The sequence below is a fragment of the Phoxinus phoxinus genome, assembly GCF_949152265.1.
Source record: "Phoxinus phoxinus genome assembly, chromosome: 20".
Taxonomy (NCBI): domain Eukaryota; kingdom Metazoa; phylum Chordata; class Actinopteri; order Cypriniformes; family Leuciscidae; genus Phoxinus; species Phoxinus phoxinus.
Genome location: NC_136895.1, coordinates 9231694 through 9254929, shown reverse-complemented (window position 1 = coordinate 9254929; position 23236 = coordinate 9231694). Strand labels below are relative to the sequence as shown.

The 23236-nt window shown below is 36.9% G+C and overlaps 1 protein-coding gene across 4 annotated transcripts in view; it reads left to right on the top strand.

Annotated features, from left to right (window-relative positions):
- Positions 1 to 23236, top strand: part of dock3 (dedicator of cytokinesis 3) — a 202113-nt gene that overhangs the window by 44110 nt on the left and 134767 nt on the right. For all 4 annotated transcript variants that reach the window (XM_079594128.1, XM_079594127.1, XM_079594126.1 and 1 more), the window contains exons 2-3: positions 298 to 381; positions 9932 to 9972. In XM_079594128.1, the coding sequence (XP_079450254.1) occupies positions 298 to 381; positions 9932 to 9972 (125 nt within the window). The remainder of the gene's footprint in view (positions 1 to 297; positions 382 to 9931; positions 9973 to 23236) is intronic.

Sequence of the window (23236 nt, the reverse complement as noted above, 5' to 3'; positions counted from 1 at the left end):
ACCGTCTGAAAGATACATGTATGGAGAACATACAGAGCTCCCTCCTGAGGAAAGCTGACAATTATTCACCATTCTTTGCTATTTTGCTCAAAATTATGACACTATTGAATTTAAGCAAACAGTGAAAAGGAATGCTTACTCAACCAATAGCATGAGCAGGCAGGCATGTCTGTTTAGGACGGTAGTAACACAGAAAATACACAAGTCACTTTTAAAAACAAACTGTTTTGTGGTTTTATTTTGAATGCTTTTAATACACATCTAACTTGTTTTCCTCTTCTCTTTTATCTTTTCCAGTGGTCTGTAGTTTCCGAGGACATGTGTCACACGGTCTGACTCTAGAACTTGGAGAAACGGTTCAGATCCTGGAAAAGTGTGAAGGTAAGTCATTCTCCTGGAATACCATCAGACTTTTAAAGAAACACACTTTTGGGCTTTTTGGGACTTTAGCTTTTTCGCCGTATCCCCCAGAGTTAGATAAGTCCATACATACCCTTTTCATCTCCGTACGTGCCGTAACTCTGTCTGACGCACCCACCGCTAGCCTAGCTTAGCACAAAGACTGCAGGTAAATGGCTCCAGCTAGCATACTGCTCCCATATAAGTGACAAAATAACGCCAACATTTTCCTATTTATGTTGTGATTTGTATAGTCACAGCGTGTACAAATAACAAGATCACATGAAACACAGCCATCTTCTAACCATATACATACTGGGAACTATATTCTCAGAAGGCGTAGCACTGCTACTTCTGTGGAGTGATTAGCGCCTGGGAATAGTTCCCAGTATGTATACGGTTAGAAGATGGCCGTGTCTCATGTCTCAATTATAAACCAACATTTGGTTGCAAACTATCTCAACCAACAAAGTGACAGCTCAGTTTAGGTTAAAAAAAAATCAGGGTAACACTTCATTTCGATGGTCCACCCTAGACATTCTACTAACTTCTGACATTCTAGTAACTTTGCTACTACATTTCAACTAACTCTCATTAGAGTATTATTGGACTGTCAGCTTAGTATCCGCTAACACTTTATTTTGATGCTTCTCAACAGACATTTTGTAAACTAGGGTTGGGAATCACAGGGTACCTCATGGTACGATACAATATGAAACACAATACATGGCTCACGATACCGATATTCCAATAATCAATAAATTACTAGACAATCCTACAATAATGCATCACGATATCTGTCTAACTTTGAAAACAAAATGCCTGTGAAAAGGTGCAGGTTTTCTTTCTTAATTAAAGTTAAAACTGTCAGAAAACAGCACAAAATTGTTTCAGTCTGTAAATTAAATTGAACATTTTAAGTAAATTAAACGTTTTCAATGCGATCCGGGTGATAGCGTCGCAAGTTGCGTTCATGTTCGTGGTATTACCCGTGCACTTTACTTTTACCAGTCAGTTCTTGCATATTGCGCACTCTTTGCCGATTTTGTTCGTCCCATCAATGGTATAAAGCCAATGTGCGTCCAGAGTCCAGACTTTGGACTTAAGCGTGGCTGGGGCATCTATTATTTCACTCACACTGCTGTCCGCTATCCTGTTAAATTTTTTTTTTTTCATGTGTTGAGTGCCACCTCGAGGAGCCATGAAGAGATGCCGGGAGCAGGGAAGTCTATTTAGAGCGCCTTATTTTATTGATTAAAATATCGATAATTGGTGCCAGCGTATCGATTCTCGTATCGCATAGAGAAAGACAACGATATATTGCCCTATCCATATTTTGGCCCACCCCTACTATATACTATAAGTAACTTTGCAACTACATGTCAATTTATCCTACTAACCTGAACCCTAACACCAAACCCTAACCTAACAGCCTACTAATTATCTAATGAGAGTTACTGTAGTTGACATGTAGTTGCAAAGTTACTTATAGTTTGTAGGGGTGGGGGAAAAAATCGATACAGCATAGTATCGTGATATTTTCTGTGGCAATACTGTATCGATACACGGGCGCCAAGCATCGATCTTTTATTATTTAAATTACACATGAGAATTTAATGGGATAGTTCACTTTGAAATTCATTTTTGATATGTTTTAGCTTACCTCAAGGGCATCCAAGATGTAGGTGTCTTTGTTTCCGCAGTAGTTTCAATTTTTATATTTTTAGGTCAAACCGTTCTTGTCTGACAGTCATATCATGCAGGTCTAAGGGGTCCACCTCAAAGAGCATGCACAGAGAAGTCAAAATTAAACATGACTTAATGACTCGTAAATGTAAGTACACATTGATGGCCTAAGACACGAAACGAGCGGTTTGTGTGAGAAAACGAACAGTATTTATTTCGTTTTTACCTCTTGTAACTCAGCCACGTCCAAAGTGATCTGAGGGCGCGAGCGCATCCTGGTGTGTGACGTGTGCGCAGACTGGTGCATAGATGTATACACTAGATTTCGCCTTGGCTACGGCAGTTGATTGGAACGAATGTCTTTAATGCGACATCTAGTGTATATATATATCTATGCACCAGTCTGCGCACACGTCACACAGAAGGAAGCGCCCGCGCCCTCAGATCACTTGGTCGTGACTGTGATTACAAGAGGTAAAAACGACATAAATACTGTTCGTTTTCTCACACAAACCGCTCGTTTCGTGTCTTAGGCCATCAATGTGTACTTACATTTACGAGTCATTAAATCATGTTTAATTTGGACTTCTCTGTGCATGCTCTTTGAGGTGGACCCCATAGACCTGCATGATATGACTGTCAGACAACAACGGTTTGACCTAAAAATATCAAAATTGAAAATACTGTGGAAACAAAGACACATACATTTTTTCCTTATCTAAAAGAGCAAATTGCAGGCGTTGTTGCAAATAACAGGCATTATACCGGTATATAACAATTGCGGGCGTTGTTGCATCTCATCAATACCTGTAGTAACACAGCAGTGCATACCTGTTTGTATTACAGTCTAGTCCACCTTAAATGCAAACAGTTCAGTTTGCCAGGTGTATGCAACATTTATCACAGGTTCATGTAAGTGTTTGTTAGTTAGTCCGCTTGACAATCACATTTTGCGGCAATAAAATTGATGTGACATGAACAAACAGATGTTGACAGTTTTCCTTTGCGGACATAATTTGAAGTTGGAAAAAGGTAAAAAATGGCAATATATCGCAATATGTTTAAAATCGCAATTATATCGTATCGTGACCCAAGTATCGGTATAATATCGTATCGTGGTGCCTCTGGTGATTCCCACCCCTAATAGTTTGTAGAATGTCATGGACCATCGAAATAAAGTGCAGCCAAATTCAACCCTGTTACCCATTCTTCTCTGTTTTTTAATCATTTTTAAATGAATTTGATTCAAGTTTATTTCGTGTTTGTTTCTAAAACAACAACAACACAGCTCATATAAAACTTAGTTTGACCCCTAAGGTGAGCAGAAAGCATTTTCCGATGGTTATTCATGACCATTTTTTGAAAGAGTTTCAAACCCTTTTTTTTTGTAACCTCTTCATAGAAAGTGCCAAGAGACATACCAACATTTCCCACCCACTCTTAGTTCAGATTGTCCTGTATATTGCAAGACAAAATCTCCTGTCTCTGCGTTTTTCACTCAATATGTAACTTGTGCTGCCGGCAGTCTTTACTTTAGAAACCCAGATAATTCTGAATACTTAAATGGAACCCAGAGACTTTCAACACAGAATTTCAAGGCACCTCTGTTCTTCTGCCTACAGAATAGTCACGCATTTTATATCTATGGTTAGTTTGGCTTTCTTTTGTGACTTTTTGCACGTAACAGCAGTGTTAGCTAGCTTTAGCCTCCCGCTACCTCAGTCCTGCAGATGCATTTAATGGGATTGTTGTGTACCCATCTCAGGACTAGGGCTCTGATTCATGGCCGTAGCATCGATCGCTTTGATGAAAGCTGTACATCGGCACCCTGGCCTGAATGTGCTGGCTCGCTCAGATAACAGGACCGATCATGTGATATTAGCCGTGGCACGTCGGTCCTCTAGTATTGATCGAGACTTCACTCACTTTTTCCTTGAGTAATTTTCCTTTATCAGGAACACTTTGAGAAGAGCACTTGTCCAGGCAGTAAATGAAGCGAGATCTTCTAGATCTAGCAAGAAGAAACCGCTCAAAATGATGTCGATGGTTGGTCACCTTTTGTCTGCATTTCTTCTTGAATTAGTTCACGTTGGCTACATCTACATCCGTCCGTCAACACTAGTGTTTTCCGACGTTTCAGTGTGGATGAGAAACCTTTTGAAAAACTCCTGAAAATGCTAAATTCACCTTACAGCGCATGCGCAATTCTTCTGACAGGATAGTTTTATCAAATTAATTTTTTCAGAACGTCCCGGCATTCACTGATTCGTCCAGTCGCACACAGTCACCATATGTTTGGTCTAAATCACGACTGCTCTCATGTACAGTATTGCCACAGGACAGCAAATGTGAGTGAATTTTCTGTCATCTTTGCAGGACTGATATAAAGACTGTGCAAAGTAACATATTTTAGCAACAGTGTGAAAGTGAATAGCACATAACAGGCGCAATACCGGTATAAGCATGAATATCTATTGGTACAATATGCGTCACATGTCTAAACTTACGTCATCGTTTTTAAATACCTCAGTTTTGACAGTCCACACTACAACGCGAAAACAGCGCTTTCAAATTTATCCACTTTGGAGAGCGTTTTCATTAATAAAAACGCTGTCTCAGTGTGGACGGATGGCCAAAACGGAGAGTAAAAGATGTGTTTTCAAACGAAAACGTATTAGTGTGGACAAAGCCTTTGTGACTTTAGCTTGATCTCCTTGAGGAAGTGTTGAAAAATCCTTGAAGATCCCCCCCAAAACTGCACAAACCATTGAACATTTCGGATATGTAGTTCTCTCTTTAAATGCATTAATGAAAAAAGTCACTTATTACAAACGTGGGTCAGCATGTTAATACGATTTGAATTTAAAAGTAATTCAGAAAACGCAATCCGCACAAATTCACTTCCAGGTAACAGAGTTTTCATAGATTTTCGCTTCAGCTCCCCTCTGGGTCCTGAAAGAAAAGTGGCTCAATTTCAGAGTGTCGCAGTTTAAAGGTCAGTAATAAAAAATGCTCGTTCCCAAGAGCTGTCAACGGTCATGGCTCAACCTGATATTCAGAGCCTGCAGGCAAAGAGTGAGAGATGCAAGCCGCATTGTACCTCAGCCAGTGAAATACAGCCTTTTAAAGGGGGAAGAAATATGTTTCAGTCTGTGAAAGTGGCAAAACACAAAACCCTCCCATTCTACCTCAGGTGTTTGAGTGAATTTAAGCAGTCCTGGGTGCAATTTGTTGCCTATTGTCAAGATTCTTAGTGATTTTTTTAGACTGCAGGGTCTTTTTGGTCCTTCATAAAAATCACAGTCTACTTTCATTCTGTGGTAAATAGTGACTTGAACATTCTTTGATCAAATTTTGACGAAAGTCAGACAGATTTGGAACGAGATGAGGGTGAATAAATGATGACAAACATCTTAAAATATGCCTTACTGCACATTCAGAAGGACTGAATGTGTATTGATAAACAGATTGTTTGTATGGGACAGTGGATTAGCTGCGGGTCACCAGGTGAGGTGAGAGTTTTGGCTTTAGCCTCAAGGGCTGGGATAATCAGTGCTCTGATTCACAGGGTTAGCAGTTTGCTGTACGTATTGATTGTTTTGCTGCAGTGCCATGCTTTTGAGGTAATGGATGCCTGGAAAATCGAAGCTCTTGAAAGCTCCTGGTTCTGGAGTGTCATGGTGTGGCCTGCAGTGGCCAGTGGAACAGAACTGAAGATTTTGCAGTGTCATCCAATGGCAATTGAGGGAGAAGTCTGTGAATGAAGACTTGACTGGATATTTGACTGTTTGTGGTCAATGGGAGTTACCCTTTAACTGTAAACAGCACCCAGCCCTTAAATATAGACTCAGACAGGTAGATTACATACAGACATATAGATAGACTGGCAGACAGATAGACGGATAGACAGATATAGAGATAGAGAGATAGATAGATAGACAGACAGATAGACAGACAGATAGACAGATAGATAGATAGATAGATAGATAGATAGATAGATAGATAGATAGATAAAACCAGTAAAATGGGTCAATATGTTGAAATTGAGATTTATACATAATCTCAAAGCTGAATAAATAAGCTTTCCATTGGTGTATGGTTTGTTAGGATATTACAATATTTGAACTATTCGAAGACATTGAGAAAATCGCCTTTTCAAGTTGTCCATTTATGTTCGCAATTTTGCTGCATTCACTCACAAACATATGTTTTTTATATATTTACGGTAGGAAATTGACAAAATATCTTCATGGAACATGATCTTTACTTAATATCCTAATGATTTTGTGGCATTAAAAAGAAAAATCTATAATTTTGACCCATACAATGTATCGTTGGCTATTGCCACAAACATACCCATGCGACATGTGACTGGTTTTGTGGTCCAGGGTCACATATAGAAAGATAGACAGATACATAGACAGACAGGAAGATAGATAGACCGACAGATAAGGCACGGTCAGGTCGATGGACAGATAGACAAACAGACACATAGATGGACTGTCTGACAGAGTAGTGGTCTAGTATTCATCCCACAAGGGTGTGGCCCCCTAAAGAGCAAAACCCCTTAAGATAGACATGTGACCGTTCACAGCTGTGAACATGAACAATCTGACAGCTCAACAAGTCCCTGCAGTGTAAACCTGTTGAGAAACACAGAGAGAGATGACACATTTCATCAGGTGTTTGTTTGTTGGCAGCTGCGTGTTGATGCTGAGTTTCCTCATGCCCACATGGAAGTCTCTCGCCAGCAAACATGAGCCGTCTGCTAATCTATCACGGCTAATGCCTACAGTCAGCCGCTAGCACAAACACTTCCACACACTGTTTGTGTACGGCACTGAAAACTTTTTTGCAGTGTTTTCTGTCTGGATTCTTCTCTAGAGAACACCTAAACATCTTGTTTGCTAGCTACAGTGCGCCAGCTTCTAGCAAACTAGCGGCAAAATCATTTCCACGTTGCTAATAAGCTAAAAATGTGTTGACACCCATCTGGACCCGGTACACAGCAGTAACATTTTATGTCACACAAACGGACACAAGACCCTTTGCCTCGCAATGTTGTTCATTAGCTAATAGCATGGTTTGTTTTGGTGCTAAATGGAAAGTGATAATGGAAACGGCTAACGTTGACGGACGTGACCCGCTCATTCCTTGCATAAACCAAATAGCTAATTACAAAGTGCACCTCCTACGTTTTCAAGATGCACCTGGGGTGAATACTAACAAAGATAGACTGCGATGATTAATGCGGCAGAGTCTGGGTTGCGTTCGAGACAGATGGCCACAGGTGTGAGTGATGCTAGCAGCCATGCTTATGAATATTTTCCACGGTTGTCGCTGCAAATTGTTTACAAATGGCTGCATTAACAATTGCATCACACACCAACAATTTCACTTCCCTTTTTAAACAGATTCCCTACCGAGTCTAAATGTCCCATCATCACATAGTTAGTAGGGTTTGGTAAGGCAACACTGTTACCATCCAAGGCCAGTTCACACCAAGAACGACAACTATAATGATAAGCATCTACACCAATGGACATAACATGGTTTATTCTAAGTGCGCGCTGCAGTTTTGTCGTCTGCCGCTTTAAATGTTCGAGCTCTTTAAAGAAGGATGGATTCTGGCCATTTTCAAACAGGTTTCCTGAACACTCCCCTCGTTTGCCATTGGACAGTTAGCCCCGCCTTATAATGACGCCATTGGATGAGCTTTTGTTGCTATGTTGAACCTGGGTGTGTTTCCCGAACAACGACGCAACTCTCTGCTTAACTAACATAGTACGATGCATCGTTGAAGAAATCAACTAGCTAGTCGCGACTGTTTCCCGAAACCATATTGTTGCAAATTGGTCGTTCAACCACGTTGGTTAATGTTGTCACGCAGGTGGCTTTTAATGAAACGGCTTGAGATCTAATTAATGCTAGATGTTTTGCTATAAATTACGGACATGGCATCTGAGGACTATTTCAAATTTTTCTCTGTTATTTTGCTTTATTTCCAGATTCAATCAAAGGCTCGTTCTTATAGTAGAGCACATTCACACATCTCTTGACAAACGAAAAGTCGTAAATTACGTTTGTTTGTATTATAAATAAAAGATATAGATTGTACTGAATGTCAGCTTGCTTATTTTGCTCAAGATAAGGATTTATTGAGTCCACATGTCATGCAAACAAGAAGCTTTGCTTCTAACCACAGGTCGAGAGCTGGTTTCGGGAAACACAGACTCGTTGAACTATGCTGATAATGACAGAACTTGCGACCATTGTTGGCTAACGATGCTTTTGGGAAACGCACCCCAGGACAGACTGCTCATGAGGTGTCAAACAGAGCAATGTTTTGAAATTGTGTTTATACTCTTCTGGGAAATCAACCAATCAATGCAAAACATCAGAAATGCTCTTTATCTTTATCATTAAAGTCGGCGTGAAACAGAAGTTGCGACATTCTTCTCTTCCCTGTTGTGATGTATATCCGAGTGAAACGGCTTCTCGGACAAGAAAAACGTGTTTTTGTCCATCAGGGTGAATTGATTGGATGGTGGCTCTGGTTGAGGGTTTCTATCGCTGGATCTCAAGTCTTACTCTACATTTGTATCTTGTTCGAGAAGCCATTTCACATTTCTCAGATGTATAACACAGCAAATACTCTAGGCAACTATTTAGTCATGATTAAATGTCATTGCGTAGCTCTTTATGTGGCTTACGTTGCTAACAGCTGGCTTCCTTACTGTATTATTAAGGTGACATACTGTGCAAGAAACTTGAGATTTGAACACGTTGAGCTCATTTATTACGGCCTGAAAGCTTATTATGCTGTCGGTTGGATTCTGCGGCAGTGTGTTGAATCTGCTGGGAGGCAGAATTTCTGAGATGTTCTGGACACCAGCCAGTGGAATTGATGGCCCAGACCTTAGTGTACAATGAGTTCCAGTCTTTATGTTCCACCTCATCTAAAAGATATGGCATTCAGCATGGCATAGTTGCTGTGAAAATGCGATTCAATGCATTAGGAACACAGTGAAGTACTTTTTCAGAGTCAAAAAGTCAAGAGTGTGTGCACACAGCATTCAGTATGTTGACAAAAAAAGAACTGACATTTGGATATAAATTCAATGGGTGCATATTATGGATGTACAATAACTACATGGGCCAGGACACCCTCAGGAGTAAGATGTCCCTTAAAGCAACACTAAATCATTTTTTTTACCTTAAAATAATGTTTCCAAAATCGTTTCAGTGGTTCATTAACTGGGTGAAAGGCCGCACTATGCAAGTTTGCCAGATCGGGTCGCGTTTCTGTAGTTCGAATGAGACATAAGAAAACTACAAATTTGACTTGCTTTTACATCAAGCGTTAACAATAGTCATTTTTTTGTTTTTCTTCGTTTCTGATGTCACAATACATCATACTTTCATGAAATCATGCAACATACTCTACCTTGTTTGTGGACATTGTTCATTCCAAAGCCAATGATGGATCAACAGCGAGCGTGCGTGCGACAGTAGGCGGCGCTAGGCTAAATTATTTACGACAGCGGTAATGGACAATTCCGCTTCCAACCTGTAGGGCGACTGAAGAGGAAAAGTTATTTAGTGTTGCTTTAACACACTTAAAATTTACTTTTTCATCACGGGGTGCTTTTCTTAGTTTTTATATTTTATTGTAACAGCAATTTTCTTGTAAAAACATCTAAAATTATTAGATATTCAGAGAATGTATTTTCATTTGAAGTTTTTCTTACCCCACTGGCATATTGCTTCTGATGTTAGTATCTCATTTACTATAATTTATAATGTCAATGTTTCTCAACTAACGTTTGCGTTTTGTCTGTTTCAGGATGGTACAGAGGGTTTTCCACCAAGAAACCCACAATCAAGGTAAACCGATGCATTGTTCATACTCAATAGTATGGATTGTACAATCTGTCCAGTTTGTTTGTTTGCTTGTTGATCCAGTGGTCTGCAGTGACCCTGCTTGAATGTCAAGCAAAACTGTACTGTTGTTTTCAACTGGGAGGTCGTGACCCATGCCTGTTCTGAAGCAGGGAAAATCAATGCTTTGTGCAAATGATGAAGTGCAACTAACCATTTGTTTTGCAGAAATGTCTTTGACAAAACAAAATACATCCCTATAAATTAACATTCCAATATGATTTCAATCAATGAGACAAACTGACTCCCACACAAAAATGAAACCCATAATATCCGCTTGCTTTGTAACAGTTGTCTTGTCTACAGGAAGATGGTTAAAATGACTTGTTTTGTTGTTGTTGTTTTTTCAGTCCTACAAAATGAAGTCAATACATGCATTTTACTATAAATGCCCTTTGACTGGTTGGAAATATGTAGCCGTGATCTTTCTAAATTTTAGCAGCAAGGGACCCTCTTTGCAGTGCTTACTCAAAGTCCGCGTGGGCTTTTGTTTCTACTGTTGTATGTATTCAGCCTTTTTAAAAATACTCAAAAATATGATAATTTCATGCTGATAAAAAAACAAAAACTAGAGAAGGAATGGACAATGAAAGAATGCAAATGTTTGTCTTTAATGTTTTATTGTAACATTGTCTAATTCCTATTGACATTGCATTATAAATTAAAAAGCATTTTTTTTCAAGATGCATATTAAGTAATATTACCTTTAACTTCTACTTTTGAAGATGTGTTGGCTTGAATCTTGAATCTATATAGTAGTAAAACTTTTTTTTTTTGCGTAAATATTTTGTAAAGCCAATTTAATATAAATTCTCACATCATACAACACCGACAAATTTGTTTACAGAACAAACTTCTGTTAAAATTTGTTACCGATACATTTGTTTATAGAACAAATTTCTGTACACTTGTGTAAATTGACGGACATTAGAGTGTTGACCGATTTGTTTACAGGATGAATTCCGTGTAAATTGTACAAAAAAACATAGCACATAAATTGTTCCTTCATGCAGCACAAACACATTCATTAAATGAATAAATTTTCCGCAAAACCAATTTTGCGTATATTGATACATTATACAGTGCCGACAAATTCGTCTACAGAACAAATTCTGTGCCGATTGCTCGTAAAACTTTTCTTATGTAAATTACGACATCATGATGCAACACAAACTCATTTGTTCAAGAAAAAAATTCTGAACAAATTTTCTATAAAACCTCTTGCGTAAATTAGCGCATCATGCATTGCCGACAAATTCGTCTACAGAAAAAAATTCTGTCCAAATTGTTTCTCAAAACTTTTCTTAAGCAAATTGCGGCATCATGCAGCACAAACATTTACATTTACATTTAGTCATTTAGCAGTCTTAAACTGCTAGTCTTAAACAAACACTTTTGTTTAAGAAACAAATTTCAGAACAAATTTTATATAAAGCATCATGCAGTGCTGGCTGCGAACAAATTACTGAGCAGATTGTTCGCAAAACTTTTACATAATTTTTGTATATAACTTTTATGTAAATTGCGGCATCGGAAAACCATTGTCGTGTAAATTGTTGAATCATGCGGCACCTAGATATTTCTGAGACATTCACATAACACGTAATGTTATTTATTTGTATTATTTGAAGATATGCGTACAATTATTTTGAGTTTTTAGTGTTATCTGAGGACGTTTTGAAATACAACTGCTCTTTCCGACACTTAGCTTAGCAATGACCTCTATTAGAAAGTGGCAGGGAGCGACTAATATCTACTTCTAAAACAAGAAAGAAATGTATTCTGCTTTTCCCGACCCCACAAGCCGGGTAGAGACAAGGACATGACGTACCACTAATATTCCTCTCAAAAGGCAGTTTTCCTGTGTGACTTAGATCTTGTCTGTCACAGCTGTTTTCTTCAGGGGCACAAAAGCAAAGGCAGGTATTACTGCAGGCGCCATGTTGAGCTTATTTGTCTCCTTTTCTCAGTTAAAAATAGTATTTTACCACATCTATACTACAGCAAAATGTCGTACACCTCACTGGAATGTACAGGGAATCACCACATTAGACATCAGAACAGCATTAAGTAAAGCTTCAGTTGTTTTAATACATTTTTACAGTACACAGTGAGCAGCAGTCTCATGTCTTATTATCGGATAGCACTATTCAAATATGTTACATTCAGCCATATGTTGACAGATCCATATCCAGCAGCTGACATTTTCCAACAATTTTCTTTTGTTTGAGTAAAGTTCACCCTACAAAGGACAGCCGAAAAGTTTTATGCATACGGTGACCTTTACAGAGCTACGGCTAAGCTATAAAGAAGCCCTCATCCAAACCACCAAAGATAAAGACCTTCAGGCAGAAGATTCTAGAAATCACATGTACGGATGAACAGGAGGGCTGTTTTGATGTGACCTCTCGGAGTACATGAGTTTTCTATATAACGGTCACCTGGCAGATACTACAAGGTTAGTTTTATACGATTTAAGGTCCCTCTGTGGTGAAAAACAAGCTTTTAATGTTGTTTATATGTGTATATGGTGTTTTTAATATGCTTTAAGCCAAGCCATGTGCAAATTCATCAGTCAACACCATTGCTGAGTATTTTCCCTTCAAATATGCAGTGAACCAAAGACAGTCTCAAAAACTCGGTTTGAAATCGTCCGTTTCCTTCCATCACAAACATGTTGTAACGTCGACTTTCCATGATGTTCAAAGTCTTTCTAAGGATGCTGATTCTGAATAGGAACATGGTTTGTGTTACATTAGCAACACATTATTAGTTGTTTGATAAAGTAAAGCCAAAGTCTAATCATATCAATTACCGTTATGTGTCCAATGTTGTAGAGAGCGATACATAAAACGCATTACCATTCTGATACATTGAGTTGTAGACGACCCTGTATAATTCACTCTTCCTCTTCTTCTTCTGAATCAGGTTCAGACATATATAGCTGAATTAAACCTATATACACTTTCCATTGTGTAGCGTTTACTACAGTTGACCGAGTGGGACAGGTATTCTGAGCTGGTGTGATTGAGTGGAGGCGGAGACTAATTTGCATATTCATGGATCCACACATACTAAATAAAGCAAGGGTGTAGGAGTTACATTCAATACATTTTAAGGCATGACGAAATTATTGTTTTACAGAAGAAGAAAAAAACGTTTAAATGTCATTTTGATTATCAAAGATGCTTTTAAAGGGATACAAATATTGACTGCAGGGGACTTTAAAAACAATTCACTTAGAAATTGCAAATAAAGTTTACAAGCAATTACAAAGAAATTGCAAGTTTGAGTTGAACGTGAAGTTTTTTTTATTTATTATTTATATTAAAATGTATATGCATAAAAAACTTAAATAGTATTTTCTTGTAAAACAACTTGGACAAATATTTTTTTACAGTGTACAATAGTGATTTGACATTGGTTAAATAATTATGAATACAGTATTCATAGATCTGAATATGTGAATATATAAGTAAGACTATACATTTATTAGATATATTTGAATATATTTATGAATCTGAATATATATATATATATTTACATTAGTATATACATTGCAAAAAAAATCGCTACTCATTATTTTGTTTCTTTTTTGCTGTTTTTTATTTTTTTTTATTTTTCTTACTTCCCAAAAGTTGAGATAACTTTTAAAAAATTGTGTCAGTTCAAATATGTTGGACAAATCAATTGGATAAACACAGTAAATTAAGTTTATTTTACTAAAACCTTAGAAGTCAGAATATATATCTAAATCTGAATATATATTTCAATCATGACAACTCTCTGAATAGTTTTAGCATGTTTTAAATATGGCAGTGTTAATTTATAAAGGTCTTTGCTGTGCTGCTGCTGGGGATTATTGCTGGTACTGCTGCTGTGAGCATGTAAGATATGATGTTACTACATGAATAGACTCTCTTAAAACCTGTATCTGATCTAGGCAGGTGGAGCTGGGGGAGGTGGAGGGGTTCAGAGGAACTCTTACAGCAAACAGTGAACCAGAATATTTAAATGTTGAGCAGGGTCAGCGGAGTGTGCTATTCGCTGATGATGTGATTGCTTACAGATTGTATGTAAAGGACCTGCGCCCTCTAGTTTCATGACTGAACCAGACAGGTTTACATTAGAATATATAACTCAGAATTACAACTCAGGATTCAATTGACCCTTCGCAGGGAGCTTGATTGACAGGTGATCTGACCCATCAAACTTCGCCATCCGCCATTTTGTCTGACAAAGCAGTCAGGAGAGTTAGTAGATTAACATGGGAGGATTTGAACTTGAGAAGCGGAGTGTACTGACACCTTTCTGCAGTTAAAACAACATTCATTATTATGTTCATTCATGTTTATTTGATGCTATAAATGAACTAGAAGGAAGAGATGATCGGTTCACGAGCCGCTTTAACTGAGGCGACACAGCGATCTGTCAGACACATTAAAGAGCCACAAAACTGTATTTATTGTTTACATTTATTTTTCAAAATGACCAAATTTGAAAGGTGAGACTTTGTTTAATACGTTTAATATCAAAAGTAACCGAAAAGTAACCTGGTCTGTCCTGTCTGTCAGCGCGTTGTCAGTCTCCTCTCTGCTCCGCAATGTATTTGTCATTGCGTGAGAACATGGTGTGTGTGTGAGAGAGGCGTAGCTTGTCGGACATAGCGACAGTAACTAAGGGGGGCGGGTCTTTGCGAACCTATTTTATTTAGTGAAAATATGGATGGGAATATAAGTCTGCTAGTATTTTTAACTTAGTACAATAACAAATAGACTATATATCCAGGATATAGATAGCCTACACATATCACATATGTCACTGAATCAATATGTTAAGCTTACTATGAACTTACTATGAGACATCGTTGCATATATCTCACTTTGGCCATCCGCTAGGCGCAGGTGTGCCACGCTGCATGCCAGTTGACACTTTACTCGAGGTGAGAATCCATAGGGCTGTCTTTGTGTTCACTGTATGTGTGCGCATACCATGCAGCAAGACCTCAAAGTGCCCGCCGGAGGTGCCCGTGATGCCCACTGCAAGCAGACACTGAGCAGTGCGGTCGACGGCCAATCCTTGCTAATCTTCTGTGGAGGTGACACTGAGCTGGCACCTGTTCCTAAACTCCTGTGCCAAGCCTGCACTGTGAGAACCACAGGCTTGTGCTCACAGTGTGAACGAGCTGGGAAACTCATGCCATTACCTGGAGCGGCGAGGAAAAGCTTGCCGCCCAAACGCTCACAATTCATGCTTTCAAGAATGTGATTTCTACTATTTCGAACATGAGGTGAATGACTCGCTGTGTAAATTAAATCGAATAGTTTCTTGTGTAAATTTTTGCGTCATACATCCCTAATAGATTTGTTTACAGAATTAATTTTGGTGTAAATTGTAAAGTCCAGTGTAAGGTTGTAAAAATATTCTTACATAAAATAATTGTGCACTGCAGATACTCTATAAATAAAGGCAAAAAATAACACATTTGTGTGTAAATCATAAATAAAACCATTGGTTACACTGTACTTTAAGGTGTCCGTGTTACACTGTAATTATACATTTAAGTTCTGAGTAATAATTAACTACATGTACTTAATACATATGATTAGGGTTAGGTTTAAGATTTGGTTTAGAGTTAGTTGCATGTTATTATGCAACTATTTATAGGTATTAGTTACTATTTTTAATTAGTTACAATTTATTTTATGTTGTTACAATGCAATTACATACAGTGCTTAGCATAAGTGAATACACCCAAGCTAAAGTTGACTAAAAAGTCTAAAAACTGGCATGTGGTACTTTCCATAAGATCATCTCTCAATGCAAATCAATCCAGCTATTAGGCAAACTTAAATCAATCCATGCCGATCTCTAGGTATGGTGAAGGGTATGTGATAATGTGGGACTATTTTAATGCCAAATTCTAACTCCAAAGGCCAAGGGAACTTTACCAGGATGCATAGTATCCTGGATACATGAAATAACTGGCTTTTAAAAATAAAAATCTGCCTGCCTCTATGGGAATTTAACATTGGGGTGTCCTGACTTATGCAACCTGTAATTTAAGGAAGAACATTTATTTATTTACGATATATTATTCATTCACAAAGAAAATTGGTGACCTTATTAACGGTTGGAGTTTTTCTCATTGTTTTAAATTAAGGCATTAAGATCAATTTCCAAAAGATGATTTTTTTATTCCTCTTTTTAGTCAACTTTAGTTCACTTATGCTAAGCACTGTATATTTAATTACTGAGTGATATTAACAACATCTACTGAAGGTTAGGGTTCAGATTAAAATTAGGATTTGGTTGAGGGTTAGTTGCATATAATTATGCATCATTTACTGTTATTACTATGATAAGTACATGTAACATTTAAAAAGGACATTGTAAAATAAAGTGTTACAGTTATTGGTTACACTGATCATTTGTTTAAAGAAGAACAATATTTGCTAAATTTCTTTGTAAAAGCGTTATTGGGTAAATTGACATATAATGCAGTACCTGCACTTTGTTTCTATAATGAATTTTTATGCAACATGTTCGCAAAACCGTTCTTGCATGAATTTTCAATGTTCAGTGTCTTTTACATAATTTCTTTACAGAATACATTTCTAAAAAGTGAAACTATTCATAAAACAATTCTAGTGTACAGTAACGTTTACATTTTTGTTTAACAGCAAATTTCTGTTGGTAAAACCATTTTTTAAAACGTAAATCGTCAACACATTTGTAGCACATTCAGTTAGAAAATTATTTTGACCATTCTAACGTAAACTGCCTCATTCAGTGCAAACACATTTGCAAATTTCAATACTTTGGCCCTTTTTACGCCTGGTATTAAGGTGTGTTTTGGTCGATCAGATCACAAGTGGATGACGCTAAATACAGGAGTAAACAGGGACTAAAACTTTTTGAGCTTGTCCACTTTCAACCACTTCCAGATGTAGTAGACAACGCATTCAACTGGATTGCTTACGTAGTGTAAACGCTCATGTGGTCGAATGTGTTCAAACAGCCACAAAAGACCGTCTTCTCTAAAAGTTATAGAAGTTTGAGTATATGAAAATGTACAATGTTAAAAAATATATTATTCATATTTTATATAAAATATATATTTTCAAAACCTGGTGGACTCTAAAAATTCAAAAATCTGAACAATTGTGTTTAAAATTTTAGGTTGATATCTCAAAAAATAAGCTGTAACATTAAGCTTGACATTACTGCCCATATAAGGGCGCCTCCATTTCCATATGTTGTTTGAGTGATCTGAACCATTATTTTTTACAATTTTCATACAATTTATGAAGTTGACATCCTATTCAGAAGTAGTATTGGAAGTTGCTGAAATGCTGAATCTATTATTTTTCTTTATATTCAAAACATTTTTAGACCTTTTTTTCTAAAATAATTGAATGGATGCTATCTTTTAAACTCTTGGCATGAAAACAAACTGAGGTTTCTACCATTCTGCCATGATTTTTCATGTTCATCGCTATTTCAAAATAAAGGTCTGAACACGTCTTAGAAAATATTCTTGTTGCAAATTGATAAATTACGGCTCCTCTGCAATTTATTTTGATGATCAGTCATCAAATATGTACACTAGAGATTGTAAGCTTTCAAATGATATATAGTTTGTCAAGATTAGTTTAGGTTTAGAATAGGATATCACTGTTTTAAATATGTAATGGCTGTGGCCAATATAAGGGGTTAATACCAGATGTAAACAGTTCCTTTGTTAACACAACACATTTCTGTGTGTGTCGTTTGCACAAACTGAACTGTGACTGACAGCACAACACAGATGCTGTTGAGAAAGCTCAAGTTGCATCTAACCCGGAACGTTCCTGTAAGACACTTTTCGAGGTGTTCATGGTAACGCGTGATCTCATTAGAGTTGCTTGTAATGAGTGTGTCATTTAAACAGGTATTTGAGCGCTGCTACTGCGAGTGTTTGCGTGGTGAGGCAGCATCGCGCCGCGAGTGATTGTTTGTGTTTGGCTTCACCATTTTGAATCTCTTTGCCTCTCTCCCTCGATCAATTATTTTCATCAGAAACGTTCCACCCACTCTCGTCTGCCTACACACTGACACCCCAGAGCCCACGGGGCAGCGTCAGGAGTGTGTCTCCAGCCGCTTTCTGCTGACGGAAACCAGAGCGAGAGAGAGAGAGAGAGCGAGAATTGAACTTGTGAAGAAAGTCAAATCGTTCAATCACAGGCAGATTTGTTTGCCATTATTTATGGATTTGTTTGTCAGAGAGAAATAGTGAGTGGTAAAGAATAGATGATCCAGAAGTCAGCCTGAATCGACTGCTTCATTTAGAAAAGCTTACGCTGCCTTACCATAATTGCGATACATTGACAAATAACAAATAAAATGATTTTCTCATTTTCGTAATGGCTATTTTATATATTTGTGTGTGTGTGTGTGTGTGTGTGTGTGTGTGTGTGTGTGTGTGTGTATGTATATATATATATATATATATATATATATATATATATATATATATATAAATAGTGTGTGTGTGTGTGTTTGTGTGTGTGTGTGTGTGTGTATATATTGTGTTTGTGTGTCTGTGTGTATATATATATATATAGTATACAGTTACATAATAGTTGTCTTGATATATGATTGTTAGTCTTTAGTGTCACTTCTGATCAATTTTATTAATCCTTTCTGAATAAAAGTATTAATTTATTCCCAAACTTGATGCTAAACTTTACCTAAGGATTACAGTATTTTATGCATTATGGTAATTTGAATTTGGGGGGTTAATGGTGTGCGTAATTATGATTTTTATGTTATATATGTTATGTTTTATTTTATATAACAAACATAACATTTATAACATAATTAATAATATTTATTTATATTTTTCATTTTATTGTATATATTTTATTTTATTTATTTATTTATTTTGCTATTTGGGGCTTGAGGGTGTGCTTAATTGTCATTTAAGATTTTTAAGCTATTTTTCATTTTATTCAAATTTATTTTATTTTATCACATTTTTTTATTAATTGCTATTACGTTTTTCATTTTATTTTCTATATTTTTTTTGCAATATGCTAATGATAATTTGGGGGTTGGAGGTATGTTCAATTGTCGTAAATTATTATTTTAAATTACAGATATTTCTAATATTAATAAGGTTATAATATTTATTATAGTTTGAGTGCCAAATAAAATATTTATAGCTTTCATTTATGTCTACAAACGTTTTTAGAAAATGACAAAAACTAGTTGCAAAAATGTAATACCAACATATTATTTAATTGCATTACATTTACTGTATATATTTGCCATGCACTTTTAACCAAAAGTGACTTAGGCCCCGTTTACACGATGGGAAAACGCAGATATTTCTCTGCGTTTTGGCCTGTCATTTACACGAAAACGCCGTTTTTATCCCAGAAAACGATCATTTCTAAAAACTCCGGCCAAAGTGGAGATTTCTGAAAACGCCGGTTATATGTTGTCGTGTCAACTGGGAGAAACGGGGTTTTAGGTTCTCTCTTGTCGATTCTGAGGATTCTGATTGGCTTGCATGGCTTTATCCTTCTCCCTACACTGCCGCCCATAGGTTTAGCATAGTTATAAAGGCGCTCGACGGCGTATTTATGCGGGTTGTGTGCACGATGTTATTATTGAAAACGGAGGGGGAGAAATATTCGTTTCTCTAAATACCCGGCTATGTGTAAATGTGGCCTTAAACTGCGTTCTAAGTATACATGTGATTAGTTCATGCATTTCCTGGGAACTGAACCCATGACCTTGGCATTTCTATCTAATTGGCTTGACTTCTTACATTCATTCTGCTTGAATGTTGCCCGACCTCACATCATCTGGTAAAAAGAGAAGACATGACAGACAGGAAAAACAAACAGCCTTGCAAGATTAGCACAAACAACACAATGAGCCAAGCAATATTTGATTGACACGCGGGTGAAGATTTCTGAATGCCTGTGCAGCTGGTTCTTGACTAAAAGTACTGACAAATAGACAAAACACACTTGCGATATAATGAAAGCTTTTCCTGAACACTTTGTCCAAGACATAATCCTTTTTTTGTGCTAAATTACACAGTTTTCACTCACATGTTGCAATTATGTCAATTTCATATTCTCTATTGTGCAAACTATGTGACAAAAGATTGAGTGTGGGAAGTGTTTATAAATTATTTCTACTCTTTTTGAGTCATTGAATTACTTGGACAAACTTTAGAATTGAGTATTTTATGAAATAGTGGCAGTCCAAATGAAAGTGAAGACAAGCCATACGCCCACACACTTCTATATTTATATATATACTACCATTCAAAAGTTTGAGGTCGCTACATTTCTGTATAAAGTCTCTTATGCTCACCAAAGCTGAATTTATTTGATCAAAAATACAGTAAATATTAGAAAAAAATATTATAATTTAAGGTAGCTGCTTTCTACTTGATATATATTAAAATGCAATTTATTCCTGTGATCAAAGCTGCATTTTCAGAAATCATTTTAATATGATGATTTGGATTATTTAATGAATAGAAATAATAATTAAAAAAGAACAGCATTTACTTGAAACAATATTTTAGTAACATTATACATGTCTTTACTGTCAGTTTTGATCGATTTAATAGACCTTTGCTGAATAAAAGTATTGATTTCGAGTATTAAAAATCGATAACCTAAAACTTTCGAACGGTAGTGTAAGTAAATATTTTGTTATAAACTTAAAATGTTTTTTTTTTTACTGTACAATGAATCACATATAGTTAATTTTATTCCATTGGTTTTTATTCCAAGACATCATTTGTGATGATTTATGGCACGAGCGGTTCATTCCCTTATACAGGAATTTAAGTTGCTTTGATTCACGATTTAGAACCGTTTATGTGAGAAAAACAGTAAAAAAAAAATACATCAATAACTAAAACCCCCTTCGCTGTTCTAAATCCACTGTAAAGCACGGCTTATTGCTTTTATAAAACGGTTACTTCTTAAAAATATGAATTTTAATATTAATTTTATTCATAAAATAAACACCAGCAATAAAAAATATAACGTTATAACACATTTATTCCTCCGCCCAGCAATGTAGTTCCAAAGAGGTTGCTAAGCAACACATGCAGCAACAAAGAATCACAAACGGCAGTTGCGCAGTATCACTAATGAAATGCGGTCACAGGTGTGTGTTTGTTGAGTAATTTACAACGGCTTCGAACGCGGCTCAACCAATCAGAATCAAGGACTGGAACTATCCGTTTTATAACATTGAGTCTACACCACTGACACCGCAGGTTTTTAGACTTTTCCACGCTGAAATCTGGGACGTTCTTCTCCACAGAACGAGGGTTGCTATTCCCGAATCCAGGCCACAGTCGGCCGGGTCTCCGGAGAGAAATCCCTGCCGATTAGAACAGATCATTACTCCTCATGGCAGAGGGAAAAGCAACCTGCGGCGCACAGGGAGAGAGGTCAACAGAGAGGGTCTATAGACGGCCCTTCACACATAACCTGCCTTTTTATCAAGACGAACGAGGGCAGGGAACGATAGCTTTGTTACTCTGATGAATTTAAACCTGACATATTGGTGTCTCTGCCTTGTCACCGCCTCTATAAAAGCCTCTCTAGGGGTCAGCCGGCAAATCTTGATTCCCTGTAGCTGTTTTTGGCTGTTATGCTATTTTTAGTTCCTTCAGTTCTGTTCTTGTGTTTTGCTAACAGACATAGATCAGTAGTTCAGGCATACATATGGAAATTTATTGATAAAAGAAGCCTCTTATGCTCACCAAAGCTGCATTTATTTGATCAAAAATACAGTAAAAATAGTACATATTATTGTCATTTAAAATAACCGTTTTCTATTTGAATATATTTTAAAATGTAATTTATTCCTGTGATCAAAGCTGATTTTTTTTGCATTATTGCTCCAGTCTTCAGTGTCACATGATCCTTCAGAAATCATTCTAATATGATGATTTGCTGCTCAAGAAACATGTCTTGTTATTGAAAATTTAGAAAACAGTTGTGCTGCTTAATATTTTTGTGAAAAAATCACGAAACTCGTCACGAAACTCTAGAGGGCGCAGGTTCTTTACATGCAATATGTAAGCAATCACATCATTAGCGCATAGCGCACTCCCCTGATCCTGCTCAACATTTAAATATTCTGGTTCACTGTTTGCTATAAGAGTTCCTCTGAACCCCTCCACCTCCCCCAGCTCCACCTGCCTAGATCAGATACAGTATTTATGCATGTCTATTCTTGCAGCAACAGCATATCTTACATGGGATTCTAATCCTAATCAATCACACCTGAACAAGCTAGTCCTGATTTAGTGCATACTTGCTAAATAAAATAAAATAAAAAACATATTAACCCCAAATTTATTTGTAATACATTTATTTCTGAGTAAAACTAATTGTTCAAAAAGAACAAATACTCAAGTTTATAAACAACAAATATGTTTTACAACTTATAAATGGTGCCGTACAGAGGTCCGCACATGACATGCAGATAAAACATATACATATCTTGGAAATTAATTAAGAATTTGTTCTATCGTTTTTAGGGTTGGGTACCGAAACGGGTTGGGTACCGGATCCGACGTAAACGGTAGTAACGAGACCGAATAAGAACTCAAATTTCGGTGCCTGACTTTTTTTTACCACCCCCTGTAAAACATCTCGCGGCAATAATGATCCAATACATATAAATAAAACATCTCCAGTTAACCAGCAGAGCATTCATTTCGCTCGTTTGTTAAATAAGAGACGATCTAGCGAAGACAAAATGTTGATCTTAAGTGTTTTACATCAGTAGCCTATTAAATGGCGCACTTTTTAATTTAATCAGAAATGAGAAAATCGTTAAATATTTAAGTTAATATTGTGTCCAGTTTGGCCCTGTAAATAAAAGGGTAGGCGGCCTATTCTTTTTTGACAAAGTGTGCGCGGTTTCGTTTTCTTAAGTACCGGTTCAAGAACCGTTTAAGCACCGGAGCCGTTTAAAAAATACAGAGCAGGTACTAGTATCGGATAAAACCCAACCGATACCCAACCCTACTTGTTTTAGTAAATTGTGGCCATAGTTTACTAATTCGTTCTCTCTTTTTAACTAAATCGTGGCCAAGAATTAACAATTCGTTCCCACGATGTATTAATTCGTTCATTAATTTTATTAAATCATGGACATGGCGAAATAATTTGTT